The 19,269-nt window shown below is 42.4% G+C and overlaps 4 protein-coding genes across 8 annotated transcripts; 2 read left to right on the top strand and 2 right to left on the bottom strand.

The window, feature by feature from the left end:
- Positions 1-167: 167 nt before the first annotated feature.
- nudt2 (nudix (nucleoside diphosphate linked moiety X)-type motif 2) lies at positions 168-1,789 on the bottom strand. 4 transcript variants are annotated; one of them, XM_061290373.1, is made up of 3 exons: positions 1,634-1,789; positions 1,003-1,129; positions 168-820 (listed from the first exon to the last, which is right to left on the bottom strand). In XM_061290373.1, exons 2-3 carry the CDS (start codon positions 1,127-1,129, stop codon positions 513-515), a joined length of 435 nt encoding a protein of 144 aa, XP_061146357.1. In that variant the 5' UTR covers positions 1,634-1,789; the 3' UTR covers positions 168-512. The 4 variants fall into 4 exon arrangements, with proteins under 4 accessions (XP_061146357.1, XP_061146355.1, XP_061146356.1 ...); XM_061290371.1 differs by having other exon boundaries at positions 168-835; positions 1,634-1,788; XM_061290372.1 differs by having other exon boundaries at positions 1,613-1,717.
- A 443-nt stretch (positions 1,790-2,232) lies between these two features.
- rfesd (Rieske (Fe-S) domain containing) lies at positions 2,233-4,024 on the top strand. The gene is made up of 4 exons (XM_061290369.1): positions 2,233-2,389; positions 3,094-3,251; positions 3,430-3,464; positions 3,568-4,024. Exons 2-4 carry the CDS (start codon positions 3,098-3,100, stop codon positions 3,868-3,870), a joined length of 492 nt encoding a protein of 163 aa, XP_061146353.1. The 5' UTR covers positions 2,233-2,389; positions 3,094-3,097; the 3' UTR covers positions 3,871-4,024.
- Positions 4,025-4,349: 325 nt separating this feature from the next.
- Positions 4,350-16,102, top strand: rhobtb3 (Rho related BTB domain containing 3). 2 transcript variants are annotated; one of them, XR_009716122.1, is made up of 12 exons: positions 4,350-4,737; positions 5,600-5,831; positions 6,404-6,596; positions 7,648-7,805; positions 7,967-8,075; positions 8,937-9,132; positions 9,223-9,419; positions 11,881-11,990; positions 12,733-12,838; positions 13,414-13,587; positions 15,104-15,266; positions 15,386-16,102. XR_009716122.1 is itself a non-coding variant. In XM_061290358.1 (12 exons), coding segments are annotated over exons 1-12 (1,746 nt in total). In that variant the 5' UTR covers positions 4,350-4,735; the 3' UTR covers positions 15,488-16,102. The 2 variants fall into 2 exon arrangements, 1 of the variants encoding a protein (XP_061146342.1); XM_061290358.1 differs by having other exon boundaries at positions 15,100-15,266.
- Positions 15,906-19,178, bottom strand: glrx (glutaredoxin (thioltransferase)). The gene is made up of 3 exons (XM_061290374.1): positions 18,931-19,178; positions 17,713-17,844; positions 15,906-16,243 (listed from the first exon to the last, which is right to left on the bottom strand). The coding sequence occupies exons 1-2, from the start codon at positions 19,135-19,137 to the stop codon at positions 17,731-17,733; spliced, it is 321 nt and encodes a 106-aa protein (XP_061146358.1). The 5' UTR covers positions 19,138-19,178; the 3' UTR covers positions 15,906-16,243; positions 17,713-17,730.
- Positions 19,179-19,269: the final 91 nt, after the last annotated feature.

Below are 19,269 nucleotides of genomic sequence, written 5' to 3'. Positions count from 1 at the left end.
ATTATATTATTACCCGCAACCCCCGTGGGGACAAAGTGGTACAGGAAATGGATGGATATAATAAAGCTAATTTGTGCAAAAAATGAAATACAATGATTGGACAGACCCTTGCAGACAGCTGAGTAAGCGCTGCCAGTAGAACTAGCACAAAAACAGCAGTGAAATCCTAATGGTGCAATTTTTTTTACTAATTACTTAAAATGACATGATGACATTAAAAAAACATGCTACAGCAATGTAGAATACCAGAACACAAGGTCTGCTCAGGTATGATCTTAGCAATTGTTTATTTGATTTTCTATGGCCTATAAATGTTTTTTTTCAGTTTTTTTAAATCAATTTCATTGTCTTAAACTCTTAGTTAGAGAGGCTATTGATATTACATTTCGACTCATGTACAAATTTGCCATCGACTACATTGGAAAGTGAGACTACATTGTATTTGCCAATCCCGCTGGACTAAGGACTGTTAAGTGAAGTTACTTGACATTGCGACTGTAGAACTGCTAGTGTCACTGCTTGTCCTGCTGAGCTTCTAAGTATCTGTGAGCTGCTCTCAGGGTGTCCTGCATGTCTTTGTGCTGGGCTAGAGTACAGGCGTCCTCCAACCGGACCCAGCGGTAGCTCTGGTGCTCATTGGATAAAGTGACCTCCGTCCCCGGGTCCCGGAGCTCGGCAAGCCAGTAAAGCACCTCCTTGGGTCGGCCTCTTACCTCGTAGTGCAGCTCCTTCAGGAAGCCCTCCATGACTTGAAGGTCCTCTGCGCCAAGACCCGCCTCTTCCTTGGTTTCTCTAAGAGCGGTGGTGAGGTCATCCTCACCTGGGTCCACATGGCCTGGTGGTAAACTAATTAGTTGCATTTGAACTGAGGAATTCAAGAACATTTCAAAACATGTTTGGGTTGTCATTAGATTCCCCTGACATTTCGCAGAGAAGTCAGTTTTTAAGAGTGCAATATGGTTGACGACCACACAACGAGGGTAAAGCATGTTCTAATTTTACCTTTTGGTGGGGTCCAGTGGTGCTGTCCATATGAGGTCTGCAAGAGGAGGTACTGAATGTTGTCTGGTGGAGGAGCACAACTAGCAAGACGTCGGAACACAATGAAGCCACAGGCTCGCAGCGCCATCTTGTGGTAGAGAGGAAACAAATCTATTAAATATTTACACAAAATAATAATAACCAAAAACGTCAACAACTGATACTACTACCACTTGTTATTTGGACTGTACAGTAAATTTGCACGAACACATTTAACGAGGGAAGATCCTGCATTTTAGCAGGAAATATGGCCTTCGAGTGGCAATAGCATAACCGTGCTAATCTAAAATAGAGAAAAACTTAAATAAGAAATATTAAATATAATCACAGAATGTTCAGCAATTCAAAATCTAATTTAATTACTCGTGGCAAACCGCAATAATTTATTTTGTATTCGTAAAAGGTAGATTTGTAATCATGTTTCTCGTTAGGTGTCTGATAAATGAGCCTGTTGCACTGGAAGTGTTGGAGCTTCTTTGGTGTTATGCACATTGCATACTTGTAATGGATATGCAGCAGATTATATTAGAAAAAAACAACAACAAAACAAGAACGGAATAATGGCACGTACGGTTCATCTACCGGAGTTTACCTTGTCGTAGCTTGTTTCTTGCGAACTTGAAAACACGGCGCACGGGTACGCCCTGAAAATAGTCCGGACTGGTATTAAGACATGTAAAAGGTTCTGCTTTTAAAAAAGCGTTCAAAAACAAACACGTTTGATGTGTTTCTTTCCTGATTCATAACCGAGTAAACAAAAATAATAGATATTATATTAAGATAAAATTCAGTCTGTTCTATGCATATCAATGTTTTTTTCGGGTAAATTTGAGTGAGTCCGTTTAAAATTACTAATTTGAAAACAAATCTGTTTAAATTGCTACAGGCCAAAGTTTGCTCAAGAAAGATTAGACTGAAATATGTTTTTGCAAATTTAATTTACTAAGTTGTCCACATTGAATCGGGCAAAATTACTGGCATAAAATGCCTAAAAAATATCTAAATCATTATAAGTAATAAGTGTTATCATCATTATTGTTATGGTTATCATAAAGTGTAGATCACTTTAAGACTGCTTATATTGGAGCTTAACAAAAAATTATGATAATCATCATCATCATCCTATAATACAATATGTTCCTGACTTTTCATCTACAAATTCAACCGCCAAAGCTGTTGCGCATGGAGGAAACAGGAGAGTGATACAGAGTGTTGATAAGAGCCACTGAAAGCAGCGTGTGTCTGAAGATAACAAATATGGGGCCTCCTTCCCACGCAGTGTGGAGTTGTCAGCCATTTATTTCCTCGGCTTGGCACACAGGACACGGAGGAGCTGCTGAAGTTGAAGGTAAAAGGATGTATTTTTATTCTCGAGCAAAAAAAAATCTGGTTAGACAGATGAACTGGTACACTGTATGACGTTGTAGTGGTTCATTGGACTAACTCTCATGTGTGGGTTCGGCTCCCACTCATTTCGATCAATTGTAACTTACTGAGATGCAGTCTGAGCCTTATGCTCCCATGACCCTGAACAGAATAAGCTGTAAAGAAAATAGTCACTTGAACATAGGGTTTTCTGAAAAACACCACTTTCTGCAGGATGATCTACTGAAGAGGTAATCCTTTTGTAGACCAAATCACATTGTAAGTTCTTGCTCTTTCCCTCATCTATAATGTAATTCATCTGACAATTTGGCTGGAGGCTTCCTTACATGTGACTTTCTCTCCTACTACTGTGTTTAAACAGCCTGCACTGAAGCGCTCATTATTCCACTACATGAATTGTTCTTGGGGTCAGATTCCGCTGCATGAAGATATTTATAGAATAATGTCACAACGACTGCACATGAAGATGAGTCTGATAGTAGTTTGGGATGGAAGGATGACAGAACGTGGTTTACTTGTCTCTATAATGTAGGTCAATATTCGTGATGTCTCCATAGTGGAGTTATTTTCTATTTTGAGTTTGGGGGTGCTCACATTTTCCAAAGGGGCACTTTGAGCACTGTTCTAAATACTGTTCTAAAATATGACATCTGTCAAATTTTACAGTGCCATGGAGCAGACGGAGCCACTAGAGGGGCGTTATTTTGTGGGGAAGAAAGACGACTTGATTCAAGCAAAGCGCACATTCAAAACACTAGATGATCGGGATGTACTGATCATCTACCATCAAGGATGCTTCTATGCTTTGGACTATTACTGCTATCGTGAGTACACTTTTTGCAGGGCTGAAGTCTACCAAGTTGCTTTAGAGATGTCATTGCAAAGTCTGATACAGTAATAAATATCATTTATAGTCAAAATTGCAAATAATATATAACTATTATACTATAACAAGTATTGTGTTGTTGCTGCAATGGATTGATTATTAACCCTGCCTAACAGATGCTGGTGGAAAGCTGGAAACTGGAGATATTGAGGTGAGACTTGGAGCTGAATTGTTTCAAATAAAAACAGAATGTGATGTGTATTTCATTTGGCTCATCTGTAAAAACGCAATTCATGTTTTTTTTCACCGCACAGGAGTTAGGTGGCACGCTGTGCATAATTTGTCCCAAACACAAGTACAAGATTTCCCTCGCCAAAGGGGAAGGTTTATGCAAGACCATAGACAAGACCAAAAACCCACCAATGCCCAAATGGTTCTCAAAAGGAGTAAAGCAGCGGGTCCACACAGTGACGGAAACCAATGGGGACGTCTATGTGGAGCTCTCTACGATGCCTGGATGGGTTGAGTCAGACTACTTCCAAGGAGAGGAGGGCAAAGAGAAAAGGGCCAAAGCTGAGGCTGAGGCTGGTTCTTATGAGGGGACGGACTCTTCCTAATGGATGAGGAAACATTACATCGCATCACCTCTGCATGGAGCCAGTTAACCAATAAGTAGTCTGATAATTGACCAAAAAAATGCACAAAAAACACAATTACGTAAACTATTTTCACCATCGCATGACTAAAATTGTAATAAAAGAGTCAGTCTTTCTCATTGGCTTGTTATTACACAGTGTAAAGCTTGATGCAACTTCATTTTTTTCTTCTATACACAATGCATACTGTTTACTGAATGGATGTGGTCCAATTTAGGGTCAAAAATTGCGCTTCTTTTGCCTAAGTGAGGTAAATGGTGAACAACACAAACCTTTCCCCATTAACTCGAAGCTACACAAAGCATCAGTAAATTAGAGAATTAGAGCCAAGTCCTCGCGTGCGTGTTGCTGACTCAGGCGAGCGCTTCACGCCCCCCCCCCCCCCCCCTCTCTCTCTCTCTCTCTCTCTCGCTCTCTCTATATTTTTGCCAATAAGACTTTGTTGTAGCGTCAGACGTCATTAATGTGGTCTGGGATATTGGAGCGCAGAGCTCTTCTTCTCTCAGCCACAAGGGTTAATTGCGTCCCTTCGCCACTGTCAACTTGTGTTTTCCTATTCCAACGCAGTCAGACGTCTGCTTGCGATCAGGGCCAGTCGGGTCGAGACTCGCGCTTTTATGAATGACGAGCGAGGCGGGGGGGATGCCAGTTAGCGAGACCGGGCTCCACTGGGACCAGCCGCCGATGAGAGCGATTAACGGCGGAGCGGAGCCGTGGCTCACTGCGGAAAACGGCAAGCCTGACTGCCGCAGACTGGCGTGTAAGCGCACCGTGAGCGGGACACGCTCCACAGCGTAGAGCAACAACGGCACCGTGACCGACCACAATGTAAGTTGCTTGCTGCTGACTACAACTCGGAACAAAGGCGTCACATAAGGACGCTTTCGTCCTCGGTTCCCCATAATTGCAGAACCCCCACCAAATTATCTGTCTATCTGGCTGGCTGTCTGTCTGCCCGCCTGTCTGTCGATCCATGAGGTAATTCAAATGTGGTAGGTTATCAGACTATATTAAGTGCATACAAATTACCTTCAAGTTCAGTCTCCGGGGTGTCAAACTTCTTTTGTCGAGATGGTTGCCGAGGGGCCAATCAAAACACTGAAATCACATTAATGTTATTTGAATTAAAAATAATAAAAAAATCAACAGCTTAAATCTTATGCAATATCAATTGTTTGTGTTCTTGACAAATGCAGCAAGGAAAGTCAGAATTATTACGCAATAAAACATGGAATTTGTGCATGCTTTGGCTCCATCACGAATGCCCTAGGAGGCATATTGTTTCATTATTTTTTGGTATATGGAGAGTTCTTTGAAAATCTGGTCCACAAGCTAGACACCTGTGCTAATACTACCGATGTTTCACATTTACACGTTCATTTCATTTATACATTCAAGGACACTTCTTTATTGGTATCAATTTCTTGGCATGCTTATGAATTTATTACACGTGAGCACCAGTGTGCGGTTTGCAAAGCGGAATTCTTGTTAGTGGTGGCTAATAAATGATTAAAGAAGATAAATAATGAAGTACTCGAGATAACTGTTTACCTCCGTTTGCACTCCCTTGAGATTCCACCGCCAAGCTTGTCTGTCCGTCCCACCGACATGAAGGATGAGGATCGGGAAACGGAACGAGCGCCTCTTCTTTCTGAAGTACTCGGTCATGGCTCATTTGTCTCCCTCACAGGTCCATTCACATTGTGGCTCTGGGGAGCGAGTGCCCTGGTGGCGTTGGGCCAGGGGAGGAGATTATGGGCCAGGGTCAGCTGCAGGGAGGGCTGCTGTGGAGCTACTTGGGCCATGGGGCGCTGGTGGGCCCCAGTGAACTGGAGAGCACCTTGCATAACCCAGCCTTCATGGAATACACCTCACGCGTTTTTGGTGATGTCACCATTGTGGTCCAAGATTGTCCCAGCTGGGTGAGCCATGTCTCTTTTTGGACTGTAACCCTTGATGGATGGTGATTTGTTCACGTGCGCAACACACAGTGTGATAAAAAGAACTTTACGGAACTAATGTCAGTCATAAAATGTATCACCAAACTGATATGGTTACTTTGTACGCTGCTCGCGCGTCGTAAGACGTTCGATCATTATCTATTTTCAAGGTCACTTTCTTTCCAAGCGCTGATTGCAGGTTTTAGCGAGGGATTTTAGCATGCTGTCCTCAAACTTTAGCCCAAAAGAATGTTTTTTTTTTTTTTTTTAAGCACTTTGAATTGAATTTGCAGCAGTATAAGTGCCCTATTATGGAGCTGTCTTAGCCTGGCAATAGTCTGTCACTCATCTTTTGTTATTCTTCAAATGACAGAGCACTATGTAGGTTTTGCCAGCTTTGTTAATTTAACCAGATTTTCTCTCATTTGTGATTTTTTATGAGATGTTAAAGTGATGTTCTGAGGGGAATGGCTCTCGGGTTATCTGAGTTTACTTTCATAATAGTCATCACAGCCAACTGTTCATTAAAATGATTTATCCTTCTTTGTCTCCAGGATTTGTTGGACAGTGACTGGGCCAGCGTCCGTAAAGTTCTTGAGCAAGCGGACATTCTGGTCATCAAGTATTCGGTGACCGACAAGCTGGCTTTCCAGCAAGTCAGGAATGGATATGCCCCGCGACTCCGCCCACTTCTGAGGCACTGGGGCGTGCCTGTCATCTTGGTGGCAGTTGGAGCGAGGCTAAACGGTGAGAACATATGACATTTCGAAATATTTACTTGTTCATTGTTTTGGCCAATATTTAGTCCTTTCCCCTTTTTTGATAGCAAATTAATTCCTAATTATTTTTGATAATCATTTACAGATTCATTGATTTTTAAAATAATTGTTTGCAGCCCTAATATCAACTGATGACTTTGCCTTTCTCTTGTTTGTGTGCACAAGTTAAGAGCAGTGCATGATTTGGCAGCTGTGCACGTATTAAATTTCATTGAGAGCCACAGAATGTGATTAGTGTTAAAAAAAAAAAAAAAAAAAAAGCCAATCAAATGCACAGAGTTGTATTTTTAGCTTCTCTGCTCAACATCGTTTGAGATTCTGTCAGTGTAGCGCGGACGAAAGATCACAGACGAGTTGTGCTAGTGGGACGTGCGCACTCGTGTTTGTTGATGTTGCATGGGGGCAGAGGGGGGCGGGGGGGTGTCTTTTAGGTTGTTGCTGAGAGTAGGCTGAGAGAATGATGGCTGCGTTAAAGCGGTGGCGAGCAAAGGGGCACAACCATTCCGCCAAGGGCACACGCGTGTCATAAACGCGACACTGATGTGCCAAGTCACCGCCTGACAGACGCTCAAACCCCCATTTGCACTCAGTCTCACGCACGCACACACACAGACACACGCATACACACACACACACTTTTGGCTGAGTGCCTGTAGGTTATTAGCATTATGATTTATCAAATGCCTCAGCACTTAGCAATGTCCTACTCATTCTCTCTGGCTCTGTTCTTTGTTCCGCCTCTCTGTGGTCCCTTTTCTCTCCTGCACGATAATCCCACTAATTTTCTGTCAGATTTCACCCCCCCCCCGCCCCCATCCGCACATAGCTCAGCATGGCAGATTCCTGCCAGCATAGCACTGCAGATATTACATGTTTGGAAATTGCCCAACACAGCAGGGTACCATTGTCTTCATTCAATAAATAGATCATCTACTAATTGATTCATTTTTTTGAACCAGACACGCTGAGAGAATAAAAAGATTGTTAGCCGAGTACTGAACCGTCATCTCTTTATACAGACGAGGGCCCTCCGTGTACGTGTCCGCTTTGCGCGTCTGACTGGAGCAGCTGCGTGCCTCACAGTGAAGGTCTGCAGCTGTCCCGGGACCTCGGGGCCACCTACCTGGAGTTACCCTCACTTAACCATGTGTTCGTGGGTCGCTACTTTGGCAGCGTGGTACACACAAGCACACACGCACGCACACACGTATTGCTCCTTACCTCAGGCTTCTTCATTTTTGAGATAGTACATCTTATGATGGGGGCAATTTGTTCCCTAAGAGAAGAACAGATGATGTAACAACTTATTTTTGTACCTTGTATTTCTGTATTGTTCAGCTGGAGTACTTCATGATTCAGTGTCTGAAACACAAAGCCAAAGAGAAGCCAGAAAAGAGACGAGGAAATAAAGTCAATGAGCTTCATCCGCCTCACTTGGAACAACCAGGTCAGAACAATAATGTGGTAAAATTATTTGAGGGACAGTTTTGATTCATTTTTCATTTCCCTTTCTATTCACTAATCATCTCTCAATCTTACAGAAAATGATGTGCTCAATTTTGGTCTGGATCCAAATGTATTTTTCTGAATTGCAAATTAGAAACAAGATGAAGTGTGAGGTAGATTGCACCCAAAGTAGAAATCAATTTTAGTCTGGACTGTTTTCAACAGTCGACTGAGAAAAACAACAACTGAGTGTTTTATTTTTGATGCACCTTGGATTAGATAAAATTAGTCATTAATCTCTTTTTCAGGACCAAAACACACTATTAGACATTATTAGACCGCAAATATGTTATTGTATTTTCAGTTATTAAACAAATTCTTTATTTAGATGACATTTTGATCAGCTACCTGCGTTGAAAAAAAAAAAAAATTCAACTACTCCATCCGCTATCTTCTTGGCTTCTGTGTTTATAATCTGACAAAAAGACTGACAGTTTGCGATCCCTCAGGGTTGCCGTATTTATTGCCGCTTGTCGCTTAACTCGATATCTTACGGTGTCACCCGCTCTCATTCGATAGACTACTCAGCTAAAGCCGAGAAGACAGGGGGGAAGCAGTTTACAACAACGCGTAAATGGAGACATACCATCATGCTCTCTCTTTCACCGCTCTGCCATTTTGTCCCCTTTATGTTGTTTAATCAAGAAAACAAATCTGATTCTGTAAAAAGTCTATAAAAAATCCAAACTATTTTCTTGATTCATGACCCCAAACCGACATAATCAAATAGAGAAGAGAAACTCACTTTGCTTTCCTCCTCTGCACGGCTCTTACCTGTGGCACACATCCTCGCCTTGCCCAGCTCGTCTTCCTCCAATTCGCGTGGAGGAGTCGAGCTTCTCCCAAGACATGCAGTGGTTGTTGGAACGCGGCGTGCAGTTTGCCGACGTGGCCTTCTATGCCGGGGACTCGGGGAAAGAACTGGGATGGGCTCACGCGTCCGTGCTTTGCGCTGTCAGCCCGTATTTCCGACAGCTTCTCCTGGGGCCCAAGACCAGGTAGGAGATCCACGTCAAACACCATCAAGCCATCTGTAGCCAGCAGGTGCTTACCTCCTCCTTTGCGCCATATGTTGTCTTGTTTGCCAGGGAGCGGCCGCAGTCACGGTGTGTCTGCAGGGAGAGGGACGGAGCCCCTCACTCGTTAGTCTCTACCTGGGATGGAGGAATAATTGATGACATGCCTCGATCTGAGGGACACCTGGCTGGTCGCCTCTCTCGTCTGGTGGTGAAGGATCCTCTCCTGTGTATGTGCTTATGGGAGACGCTCATGTTCATTTACAGAGGTAAAGCACCAAGCAGAACACAAATCTTTGAACACACACGCGCTCCTGAAATGAGGTTGAAGCTCAGAAAGATAAAGCGCAGCGTGAAAGTGAAGGCTTCGTTCAATCTTTTGCCTTTTTCAATTATGCTCCCCCTGATTCTGTTATTTCCTGCCAACTGCTACAAAACTATTTGTTGCCACGCTCTGTCTGCTTCAATTGGAAATGTGGACGGAATCATCAGACTGACATTCAAACGAGCAGCCATGTTTCAAGTTAGATGAATAAATATTGAATGTGCTTTGGCAGCAGATGGGGGGTTTTCTGTTGTTGGGTTTGGTCCAATGTTATGTCAAGGGAAGCTTGAACTGGAATTAGTCAAATTAGAGGTGTTTAATAGTCGGTTTAGTTTTTATTCAGAGAGTTCAACATTAATCAAATGCCTTTTTTTTTTAACCACTGTTGAACTATGAGATAAATCATTTTTCCCCCAAGAGGAACTAACCTAGCGACAGACCCAGTTATGCATCGAATTTGTTCCCAAATATAATTTATAATAAAATTTAGTCAGAATAATGTAACTTTTTTCGTGACTTATTGTGGATATAAAAAGTCTTCACACCCCTGTTCAAATGTCAAGTGTTTGTAAGACCCATTAAAGTGACATAACCTGGAAAACTCAATTAGATTTTTAACAATATTTCAAAGCAGAGAAATAAGATAACTTAAAATAGTGTGGTTGCATAAGTGTGCACCCCCTCATATAATTGGTAGGTGGCGGCATTCAGAATGAACTGATGACACCTTAAATGTTACATCAGAATCAGCACACTCCTGCCCCAAGTACATTTCAGCTCTTCTAGTGATGTCTGGCGGTTTGCACGTGTTTACTTTATTTAACATGAGTTTGAATGTGATTGGTTCATTCTCATTCTATAGATGGAACTAGGAGTTTTTCTCCCAGCTCATGACGCCTCGCTTAACAAGTGTGTGATGTACTCGGCGCATCATGAAAATCTTCTCAGAGTGCGGCGGCTTAAAGTCTGCAGTGCTACGCTCGCTGTATGTCAGATTTTGGCGCACTTCAAAGACTGCATGTCGTGCAAGAATCGAGCATCTGATTTGCAGCCTTTTTGTGCGTTTAGGAACAAAACATTGATGAAAAGCCTATATTGCTCACATTTGCTATCACGCTCGCAGGAGAAACACAAACGCATAAGCACTGCGAGGAGCTGAGCAGATTATAGGGTTAGCCCGAGTCTGTTTGAAGGACTGCATGAAGAAGAGGCAAGCGCTCGCTCCTTGAAGACAGCTGCTGCAGTGTGCATTGTGAATATTTCTCATGCGGGAGACGACGAAGGTGGCGGAGGAATGAGGCGAAAGTTGCGAAGAAATAGAAGAGAGTGAGGATGAGGAAGGAAGGTGCAGCATGGAGGATAGCTAATACAATGAATGTGTTGTGCTTTGAGCTTGGGGGCTGGCGTGCCAAGTGCAGAATATGAATGTCTCATGTCTTCAAAACACTGCAACGAGACAATGTAAAAAAAAAAAAAAATTGGCGCACTTAACCTCTCATTTGTGCACACCAAACGATAAATGAATTGCTACATTTGAGAGTTTTGTTGAAAAGGGCTAATCTCATATGCCACGCAGGTAGTATGTGTTTATTTTGCATCACCTAAGGAAACAAAAAAGCGCCTCAAGAACTATTGTTTGATGCTCATTTGTTTGAAGACTTTGCTATTTGGATAGTCACTTTAGCAGATTTTTCCCCACAGAATGATATCTTGTGTCTGTGAGGAAAAAAAAATCCCCTCCCCATGAAATAATTTCACGCTCTGGTTTGTCGCTGTGTGTGTGTGTGTGTGTGTGTGTGTGTGTGTAAATGTGTGTCATAGAGGCCATGATTTTTACTAGGTTGATGCTAACCCTGTAAGACTGAGCCTCCTTTTGAAGCGTGCTGCTGAGTCATTTGATTTGTCAATGGCTCAGTCTACTTTGGACGTAGATCTGCAAATGTATCACATATTGCACACTAAAGGATTATCAGATGTTGACCGAGAGGGGGTTATTTTTCTTTCTTCATTTTTATCTCATTTCAAATGTCGCCTCTGTCTTAAAGCAGACCTTTCAGTTGCTGCGTCTTTAAGGCCCCATCCATAAAAGCTGCGGATCATCGAGCAGATGATCTACAAAGACATCCATGACAGGATGAAGGCAAACAGAAAATGAGAAAAGCAGTGGATATTTTTGGCTCAGACTGATGATCACTTTTACACAAGTGTTCCGCTGTACGCAAGATTAAATTAAAAAAAAAAAAAAAAAGCAAAAATGAATAATTTACTGTAATTCTAAACACGGAATTTTAATGCTGCATTTGCATTGGATTTTATTAGATTATGCACGTACCAATGAGGGTGTTCTTCAAACTGAAGTGATGATCATGACCAGTTCAGATGATGCATTTGTTGATGTTTTGTAGGAGCGTGGGAGTGGGAGCACCTTCAGGAGGCCTTGGAAGAGAAGCTGAAGAGCTCGCTCGCCGTGGCTCAGCTCATGGAGCGCATACGATCGCTGATTGGCCGAGAAAGGGTGAGTTTGAATTTTGTCCTCTCGCGTTTCTTCTGCTACTTCTCCTTCAAAGAACCAAAAAAAGAAAAGTCGGTTTCATCATTTCGGATTTGGTCATTTAAGATTTAGAGTTTTACGTGTCTTTCTTTACCAAATAAGAAATTCAGTACAGTAACTCTAATTTGCAACATGCTTTTAAATTGGCCTTAATCAGCGAGATCTTGTTTTGACACGGCACTGTTATAATTAGCATATTTACATAATTAGTCAGCATAATCACCTCTTTGATACTGTGGGAATCAACGGTAAATAAACAAGACCTGCTCTCGAGGGAGCACCAGTAGATTATCTGTCAGGTCTTAATACAGGACATCAGGCGTGAAATTCATCAGCAGGACTTCTCGCTCTATATTTAGAGTGAGATTAAGAAAGACGGCAGGTGGCCTGTGCGCCGCAGCCCATCGAGAACTGTATCTAAAAATTGGACCCCATCCAGGAAGTTAAATCACCCAATGGGCAGGATTTAAAAAGAAACATCTGGTTTCTAGTTTTCGCCTGTTTCGATGCGCTTGGCATTGCAATTCGATTGTGTCCAGCCAGCGCTATGCGAGACTATCCGAGGTGCCATATGTATTCCGCTAGGGAGAGTGAGGTAAATGTTCAGAATAGCAAATACCTTGCAACATCTTGTCATCCAGCTCAGGTCTTTAACAGCTCTCTCTCTCTTTCTCTCTCTCTTTCGGGTTCTTGTGTGCATGTGCAGGGGACCCGAGACACCCCAAGCGCACGCGCAGCCCAGTTGGGTCCCCAGACTCTCGTCAACCTCTTCAATTCCCCTCTATATTCGGATGTCATCTTCATGGTGCAGGGTGGGTTGACGCACTAATTAACATTCCCAAATGAATACGCAGTCACACAAAAGAGGAAGGTCACATTTTATCATACTTGATTGAATTACGAGCTTGCTAACAGGCGCGGTCATCCATAAGAAGAGAAAATAAGATGTTTCATCCCACGTCTCCTTTTTAAAGGACTCCTCGATAACAAGATAACAAGGACAGCGAGACGCTCCTCCTTTTGTGTGCTTGAGTTCGTTTTTACGGGAATAATTGCAGTTTGAGTGCTGGCAGAGCTGCCAGTGGCTATGAATGGCGCTCAGCAAAAATGTCACGGCTTGTGCACAGGCCACTTGTGTCACTATTTCCTGCTGATTTCAAAAGCCCGTTGGAAAAGCTCATGAGTTGTAACTCGGGCTGAATCGCAACACACTTTACCCTGCCTGCCACGTGAAGCTCAAGAAAGCTTGACTTAATGAGTCTGAGATGACTCCTTTTTGAAAACTAGTCATGAGATTTTCACTCATGCTCGTCACCAAATCTCAGTTTGCAAAAGACACCTTCACACCGCTTGCATTGTCGATTTACTGCGTGTGTCTTTCTTTAAGGGAGTGTATTGCCGGCACACCGAGCAGTGCTGGTAGCACGCTGTGACGTCATGGCGGCCATGTTTAGCGGGAAATACGCGGAGGCCCGGAGTCGGGTGGTACCCATCCATGGGGTCTCGTCGGACACTTTCCTGTCCTTCCTGGAGTACCTCTACACTGACTCTTGTTGTCCCGGTACGTTCAGTGCATGTAAACTACGCTCCTTCTTTATCTGCCCTAATTAAATCCTCCGATTGAGTATGTATGCTGAATCTTTCACTTAATGTTTTATTCATTCAAGCTCTCTTGGGCTCTGCGTTTGAATTTAAATAAGTCAGGGAGAATAACGCATTTAGAAGTCCCCACTGAGTCGAGCGCACGCCATTTATTTGTTCTTTGTTTGCCCACGAATTGCGTTCAACTTCAGAGATTCCACCATACACTATATGGTGATGAATATGAAATATTTTGGTTACAATTTTAGCCAACCAGTGGATTTCTTATTTAAAGCCTCCTATTAATAAGCAGCCAAGCTAGATGAAAAATGACTCAAGTGTGCTGCTGCGGTGTTTTCCTGGAGGCCTCGCTCACTGAACCCAAGCACAGATGACACGTCGCATCAACCATCTGTGCGATCGCAACATGCTGCCGGTGTTGTTCCCCGAGGGGGGGGAAGCAAAAAAAAAAAAGAACAGCAATTAGCTTAATATGAAATTAAATTTAGCCACGACAACATCCACGTGTAGCTTCACAACTTCATCTGCTTAGCACAGGATCAGGCTTAGTGCCTTTTGTTGACCCTCTGTCACACTTCATTTTGCTTTTCAAAATAATTACAAATGATTATTCTCTCCGGTGATGACGACGTTAGAAGGTCACACGTTGTTGGGGGGGGCAAATTTCGTCTTATAACTGCAAAACCAAGCAACAAAGATGCCGTTTTGTTCAAGGAGGCTGAGCAGGTTTGTTTCCAAATAGGCGGTTTCATTTTGAGTTGTGAGAATGAGGAATTGAGCCTATAAAAATAACCTCCAGAGGCTGCAGCCGCTGACTGTTGTGCGAGAGCCCAGAATTCAAGGGTAAGGCAAGGTTACTTCACCAAGGAAGGGAGGGAGAAAGGGAGGGATACCATTTGCATGATCCTGACACATTACATACAGTATAGATAACAAACGATATGCACGTTGACTGGAAAACATACGGTATGTTAATTTCATAATTTACCATCTTATGGAACCTGATTTTTTTAAAGATGCCTCCTGCCCACTGAAGCCTAAAATTTATTAGGGGAGAATGTTGAGTGACAACAGTCAGGCTATGTTAGGAGACGTGACATTACGTAATGCCTGAGACGTCATGTGTTCCAAAATCAACGGCATATTTGACGTCATCGGAAAGGTGACCTAAAGCAGGAGTTGATACACAAGTGCGCAGCTATATGTGAAATATTACCCATGAAAATGATAGTTTGACTGTACACAAAATGGATACATCTTTTAGGTCGTCCAGCAAACAACTCCCACAATAAATGGTGCTTCACTAGAAATAAAAGCTTAACATTTTGGCCACGTTTTCATTTATGCGCTTTAATATGTAGCCACTTGAGGGCACTGTAAATTGTAAAACTGTTTTTAGTTCCTAATTTTCCCGCAGCATGCGGCAGACAGACTGCACTGACACTTGATTGCGTTTTGTTTTTGTTGGTAGCCAGCGTGCTGCAGGCCATGGCCGTGTTGGTGTGTGCGGAGATGTATCAGGTGAAACGGCTGCAGCATCTGTGCGAGGTGTGCGTATGTGCTTACCTGCAGAGCATGCCCAGCAGGGAGCTGGCGTCAACTGGCATCAGCGTGATTCGGCTCCTCCGACGGGCAAAGGTCAGTGCTTTGACGATCTATAATCTTAAGGGGGGGGAAATGGTTTGCTGAAGTTTAAAACGCTTACTGAATGTGTTCAAACAGCATTTGAGGATTTTTTTTCCACCTGTGTTCGCTAGTGTCACAATGCCGAGCAGCTCTACGTGTGGCTCCTCCACTTCATTGCCAACAACTATCTGATCTTCAGTCACAAACCTGACTTCCTGGAGCTCTCAGGTTAGTGTGCATTGTCATTTCATTTTTAAAATGATGAGTAAACCTACATAATTTCTTAGTCCCTATTATCTCTGGCCAGGCAAATACATTGGGCACAATGCACATTTCCTTTAAAATAATAAAACAAGCAGACCTACCTAGCAATCTTGAAAAGTGTGCCTTGGAAATTAATCTTGAATAATGGTTGACACTCCGTCACCCATTGCGCAATTTGCACGACTATTTTGCCGTGATTAACCCGAGAATAGAAGAATACAGACATCACTCGAAGCCTTCATTAAGTTTTGTGAATCTCAGAAAATCCCGCGAGTGCGTACAATATGTGTCGTGAGCCAGCATTCATTCGGTAAACAACCTTGGCCACGCAATCACGTCAAAGTGGAAAACACGGACGCTCAAGATAGAGACTGATGAAAAGGCCGGTTCAGCGTGTTACAGTTTATTTTCATCCCTTATACACACAAGGCTCATTTTAATCTTTGGACGGACACTGTAGGGCACGAGGGAAAGTCAAAGGTCAAGAGAGAGTGTAAAGACGCAAAAACAATTCCCTACCTTCCTGGATGCGATACAACAATTGATGTTGGCTTGTACAGCATACATTAGTGTGTATGTGTGTGCATTGGTGAGTTACAGAGGAAGAGCGTGAGCAGGTAGAGCGGCTCCGGTGGCCGTCCAGAGGATATCTGCAGGAGCTCAGCGAGTACCAGCAACGGCGACGCAAATTACGCAAGAGTCGCTGCGTCGTCATGTGATGTCGCCTGGATGCACACAAAGACCAAGCGACACGAAGAAAGAAAATTAACACATTTTGAGTCCCTTTACCTGAAGCGTCCAGAAGTGACATGAATTCACCGCTAGGGTTGCAAAAGGGTGTAAAGTTTCCATGGGAAGTTAAGACGGCGAATTTTGGAAATTGGAAACTTTTAATGTGAATTATCTTGAAATTGATGGTAATTTAATAGAAAAGGAACATTTTGTTCAAGCAAAAGCAAACAAAACTGATAGCTCACCTTACCCACATACATGCCACTTACATCATATCTAAATGAAATCTTGCTTCAATCTGGATTATTCTTGCATTTCCCCCAACTATTTTTAATTTCCCAAAAAAATAAAAATTACTGGTTTAGCCTCAAATCCCAACTTGGAAAATTCCCACCATTTTGCAACCCTAATAACCACCATGACATGACACTTTGTCTTCATTCCATTAAGGCCAATACAAACACAAGCGATTCTAAAATCGGAAGCAGTGCTGTGACTCTCAAAACTGTGACAATGAATGGCTCCATCCCATGGACAAACAACCATCAGGATCTCGCGCTTGCCATTTCTTACGCTTGCGGGTAACGACCTGGCTTGACAAGCGGAAGGAAGCTTGTGTGGTTTCTTTTTTTTTTTTTTTTTACTTGACATCTGTCCTGTCAGGATGTGTAGCTCCCATGTAGTGGACACAAAAAAAATGTGCATCTTGTGTCTCTATTGGTGCACTGAACATTGGGGAAGGCCAGGTGGGTAAAGCTGCCAATAAGACAGCGCTCACTCGCAAAACCTAACAGGAGGCACAACCATTTTTTATGACAATTTATTGTGCTCATATTCATTGATTTCTTTCTCAATCTACACTAGGAACAGATGTGATTATTACAGGACATTGCATTCATTCAGCTTGTAGTCTGTGTCACACGTGGACATTTCAAATCGGCAGAGAATTAAATCATCAATGTACTAAAGACTGGAGTGCTGCATACACCAAATCCAGGATAGTGATCGACGGGCAATAACTTTTGTCACACTTGCATGATCAGGGGTAACAAACCTTTGGGGAAACATTCACATCCATCAATGTGTTGGTATACTGAAAACCACAATGCCTCTGGTTAGATACATAATTTATTGTATCAGTTTCTATTTTAAATTATGATGATTTGGTGCTGCAATTATTTTTGTAATATATACTTTTTTTTTATTCCAACAGTATTTTTGTTGATTTAACCTGTACTGTATCACTGATGATTTTCATAAAAGTTTTAATTAACATTCTTGATTAAACATTCATATTTACCACGCATTTAAAAATCCATGTGAAATTATAATTATTGTTGAAAACGAAGCCTACGGTATCAACAGTAAGTAAATGAAGAGACTGCATGTGTAATGCAGGTATCACTGCAGGTTGTTGTTTTCTTTCACTCGCTTCAAAAAATCTATTTAACTCTTTTGCTACCTGATAGTTTAGCGTGGGTCACTGAAGAGCCCCGATGGACTTCAGCATTCCTTCCAGTTGGCCGCTCTTCTGCAGCGCTGCCACATCACTGCCGCCACCAACACACTCCTCTCCAATGAACACCCTTGGAACCTAAATTCCAATGAACAAGCACAAATTGCGACGTTTGAAAACTTAGGTTTTTTTTTTTTAAAGAGAAAGAATGAAAGATGAACATTGATAAACCAAAGCAAAATTATTTTGTTTCTTAAAGCAATGACACCGATACTTTGCTTAATTTCAGCCTCTTTTTGTCTCTCCCAAAATCTCTGAATTATGTTTATTTTTTATTTTTACTAAATCTTTTATTTTTAATCTAGAACTTCTATGTCCATGTATTGTATGCTCTTTGTCCTTATTAATTACAGTCTTGTCATACTAGTTGGACAACTCCATGTTACTTGTCAGGCAATACTGCACACTCACTGACATCTATCAACAAATACTATCAGTGAAGCCTGAACATGTTAACTACGTTGAGGGCAAAGTGTGTAAAAGTACGTTCTTGTGGAAGCATCTCGCACTCGTTTACGTGGATTATGTTGCTTTCCCATAATAAAATAGACTAAAGTGAGCTAGAAAACCACCGATGCTGCACTGTAAAGAATGACCGCAAGTAAGTTAGTGACTCATGGTTGCGCAACACATTTACATGGACGTCACTACTTTGCACACTACATGCAAATTGAATATCTGGTTTGAAAATCGAGGTGCAGTACGCAATGCATTCTAATCGTCATGTAAAAACTATTAACACCATACAAAAAGGTTTTGAAAATGTGCATATTTTACGACAGTAATTCCAAAATACGACATTCTTTACGGCATTTAATAAACAAATAGTAGAGTTCTTCATTTCTGCAGCAATTTCTATTTTGTTGAATATCAGCCAGGAAATTCAAAACCGTAAAACGATCCAAAACGCACATAAATCCTGTTTAGACAACAATGGGTCGTGTTGTACTCCAGAAAGTATTACTTTTGTTGTTTAATCGTAAACCGATAGTAAACGCTGTGTCACGCCGATCGTGGGCAGTACTGCACGTAAACGGCGCGACTCAGATATATATTTTCAGTCATGTTCCAAGAAAACATCCGGCATTTAAAGCATAGTTCTCTTAACTTTAAAATAAACTTTGATTTCACCCCACTAATTGTCAGGTTGTGCAGACGACTCACAGTGCGGGCGCCGGTGAGTTCCAGGAAGTAGTCCTGCATGCTGCTCATGTCTTGCCGTGCGCTGATGTCAACACATTCCAGATGTCCCGGCTTAAACTTGTACTTCGACATAACTTCCTTGGCCGTGATACAGTACGAGCATGTAGGCTTAATGAACAAGACCACTTTATCTCCTTTGATTTTGGCCTGGACGAACTGCTGCGCCATCTTGGGTTTGAGGTGAAAGTCTGCAAGACTGGGGGAGGAGTTATTCGGCGTCTTTGGCTCAGCTGGTGGTGTGTGGTGTACCCAATGAACCCCAATATAACGATAAAAATGTGAAACTGTAGTGCTGGCTCT

The sequence above is a fragment of the Syngnathus typhle genome, linkage group LG11, assembly GCF_033458585.1.
Source record: "Syngnathus typhle isolate RoL2023-S1 ecotype Sweden linkage group LG11, RoL_Styp_1.0, whole genome shotgun sequence".
Taxonomy (NCBI): Eukaryota; Metazoa; Chordata; class Actinopteri; order Syngnathiformes; family Syngnathidae; genus Syngnathus; species Syngnathus typhle.
Note: the sequence above shows the minus strand (reverse complement) of the source record. Positions and strands in the feature narration are given on the sequence as shown.

Coding starts and splice junctions, on each gene's coding strand:
- rfesd (XM_061290369.1), top strand. CDS start 3,098: ATGGAGCAGACGGAGCCACTAGAGGGGCGTTATTTTGTGGGGAAGAAA. Junction 3,252..3,429: donor TTTGGACTATTACTGCTATC/GTGAGTACACTT, acceptor CCTGCCTAACAG/ATGCTGGTGGAAAGCTGGAA. Junction 3,465..3,567: donor TGGAAACTGGAGATATTGAG/GTGAGACTTGGA, acceptor TTCACCGCACAG/GAGTTAGGTGGCACGCTGTG.
- rhobtb3 (XM_061290358.1), top strand. Junction 7,806..7,966: donor GTCGCTACTTTGGCAGCGTG/GTACACACAAGC, acceptor TGTATTGTTCAG/CTGGAGTACTTCATGATTCA. Junction 12,839..13,413: donor TGTCATCTTCATGGTGCAGG/GTGGGTTGACGC, acceptor TCTTTCTTTAAG/GGAGTGTATTGCCGGCACAC.
- nudt2 (XM_061290371.1), bottom strand. CDS start 1,129: ATGGCGCTGCGAGCCTGTGGCTTCATTGTGTTCCGACGTCTTGCTAGT. Junction 836..1,002: donor CCACTGGACCCCACCAAAAG/GTAAAATTAGAA, acceptor GTTTACCACCAG/GCCATGTGGACCCAGGTGAG.
- glrx (XM_061290374.1), bottom strand. CDS start 19,137: ATGGCGCAGCAGTTCGTCCAGGCCAAAATCAAAGGAGATAAAGTGGTC. Junction 17,845..18,930: donor AACTCACCGGCGCCCGCACT/GTGAGTCGTCTG, acceptor ATTGGAATTTAG/GTTCCAAGGGTGTTCATTGG.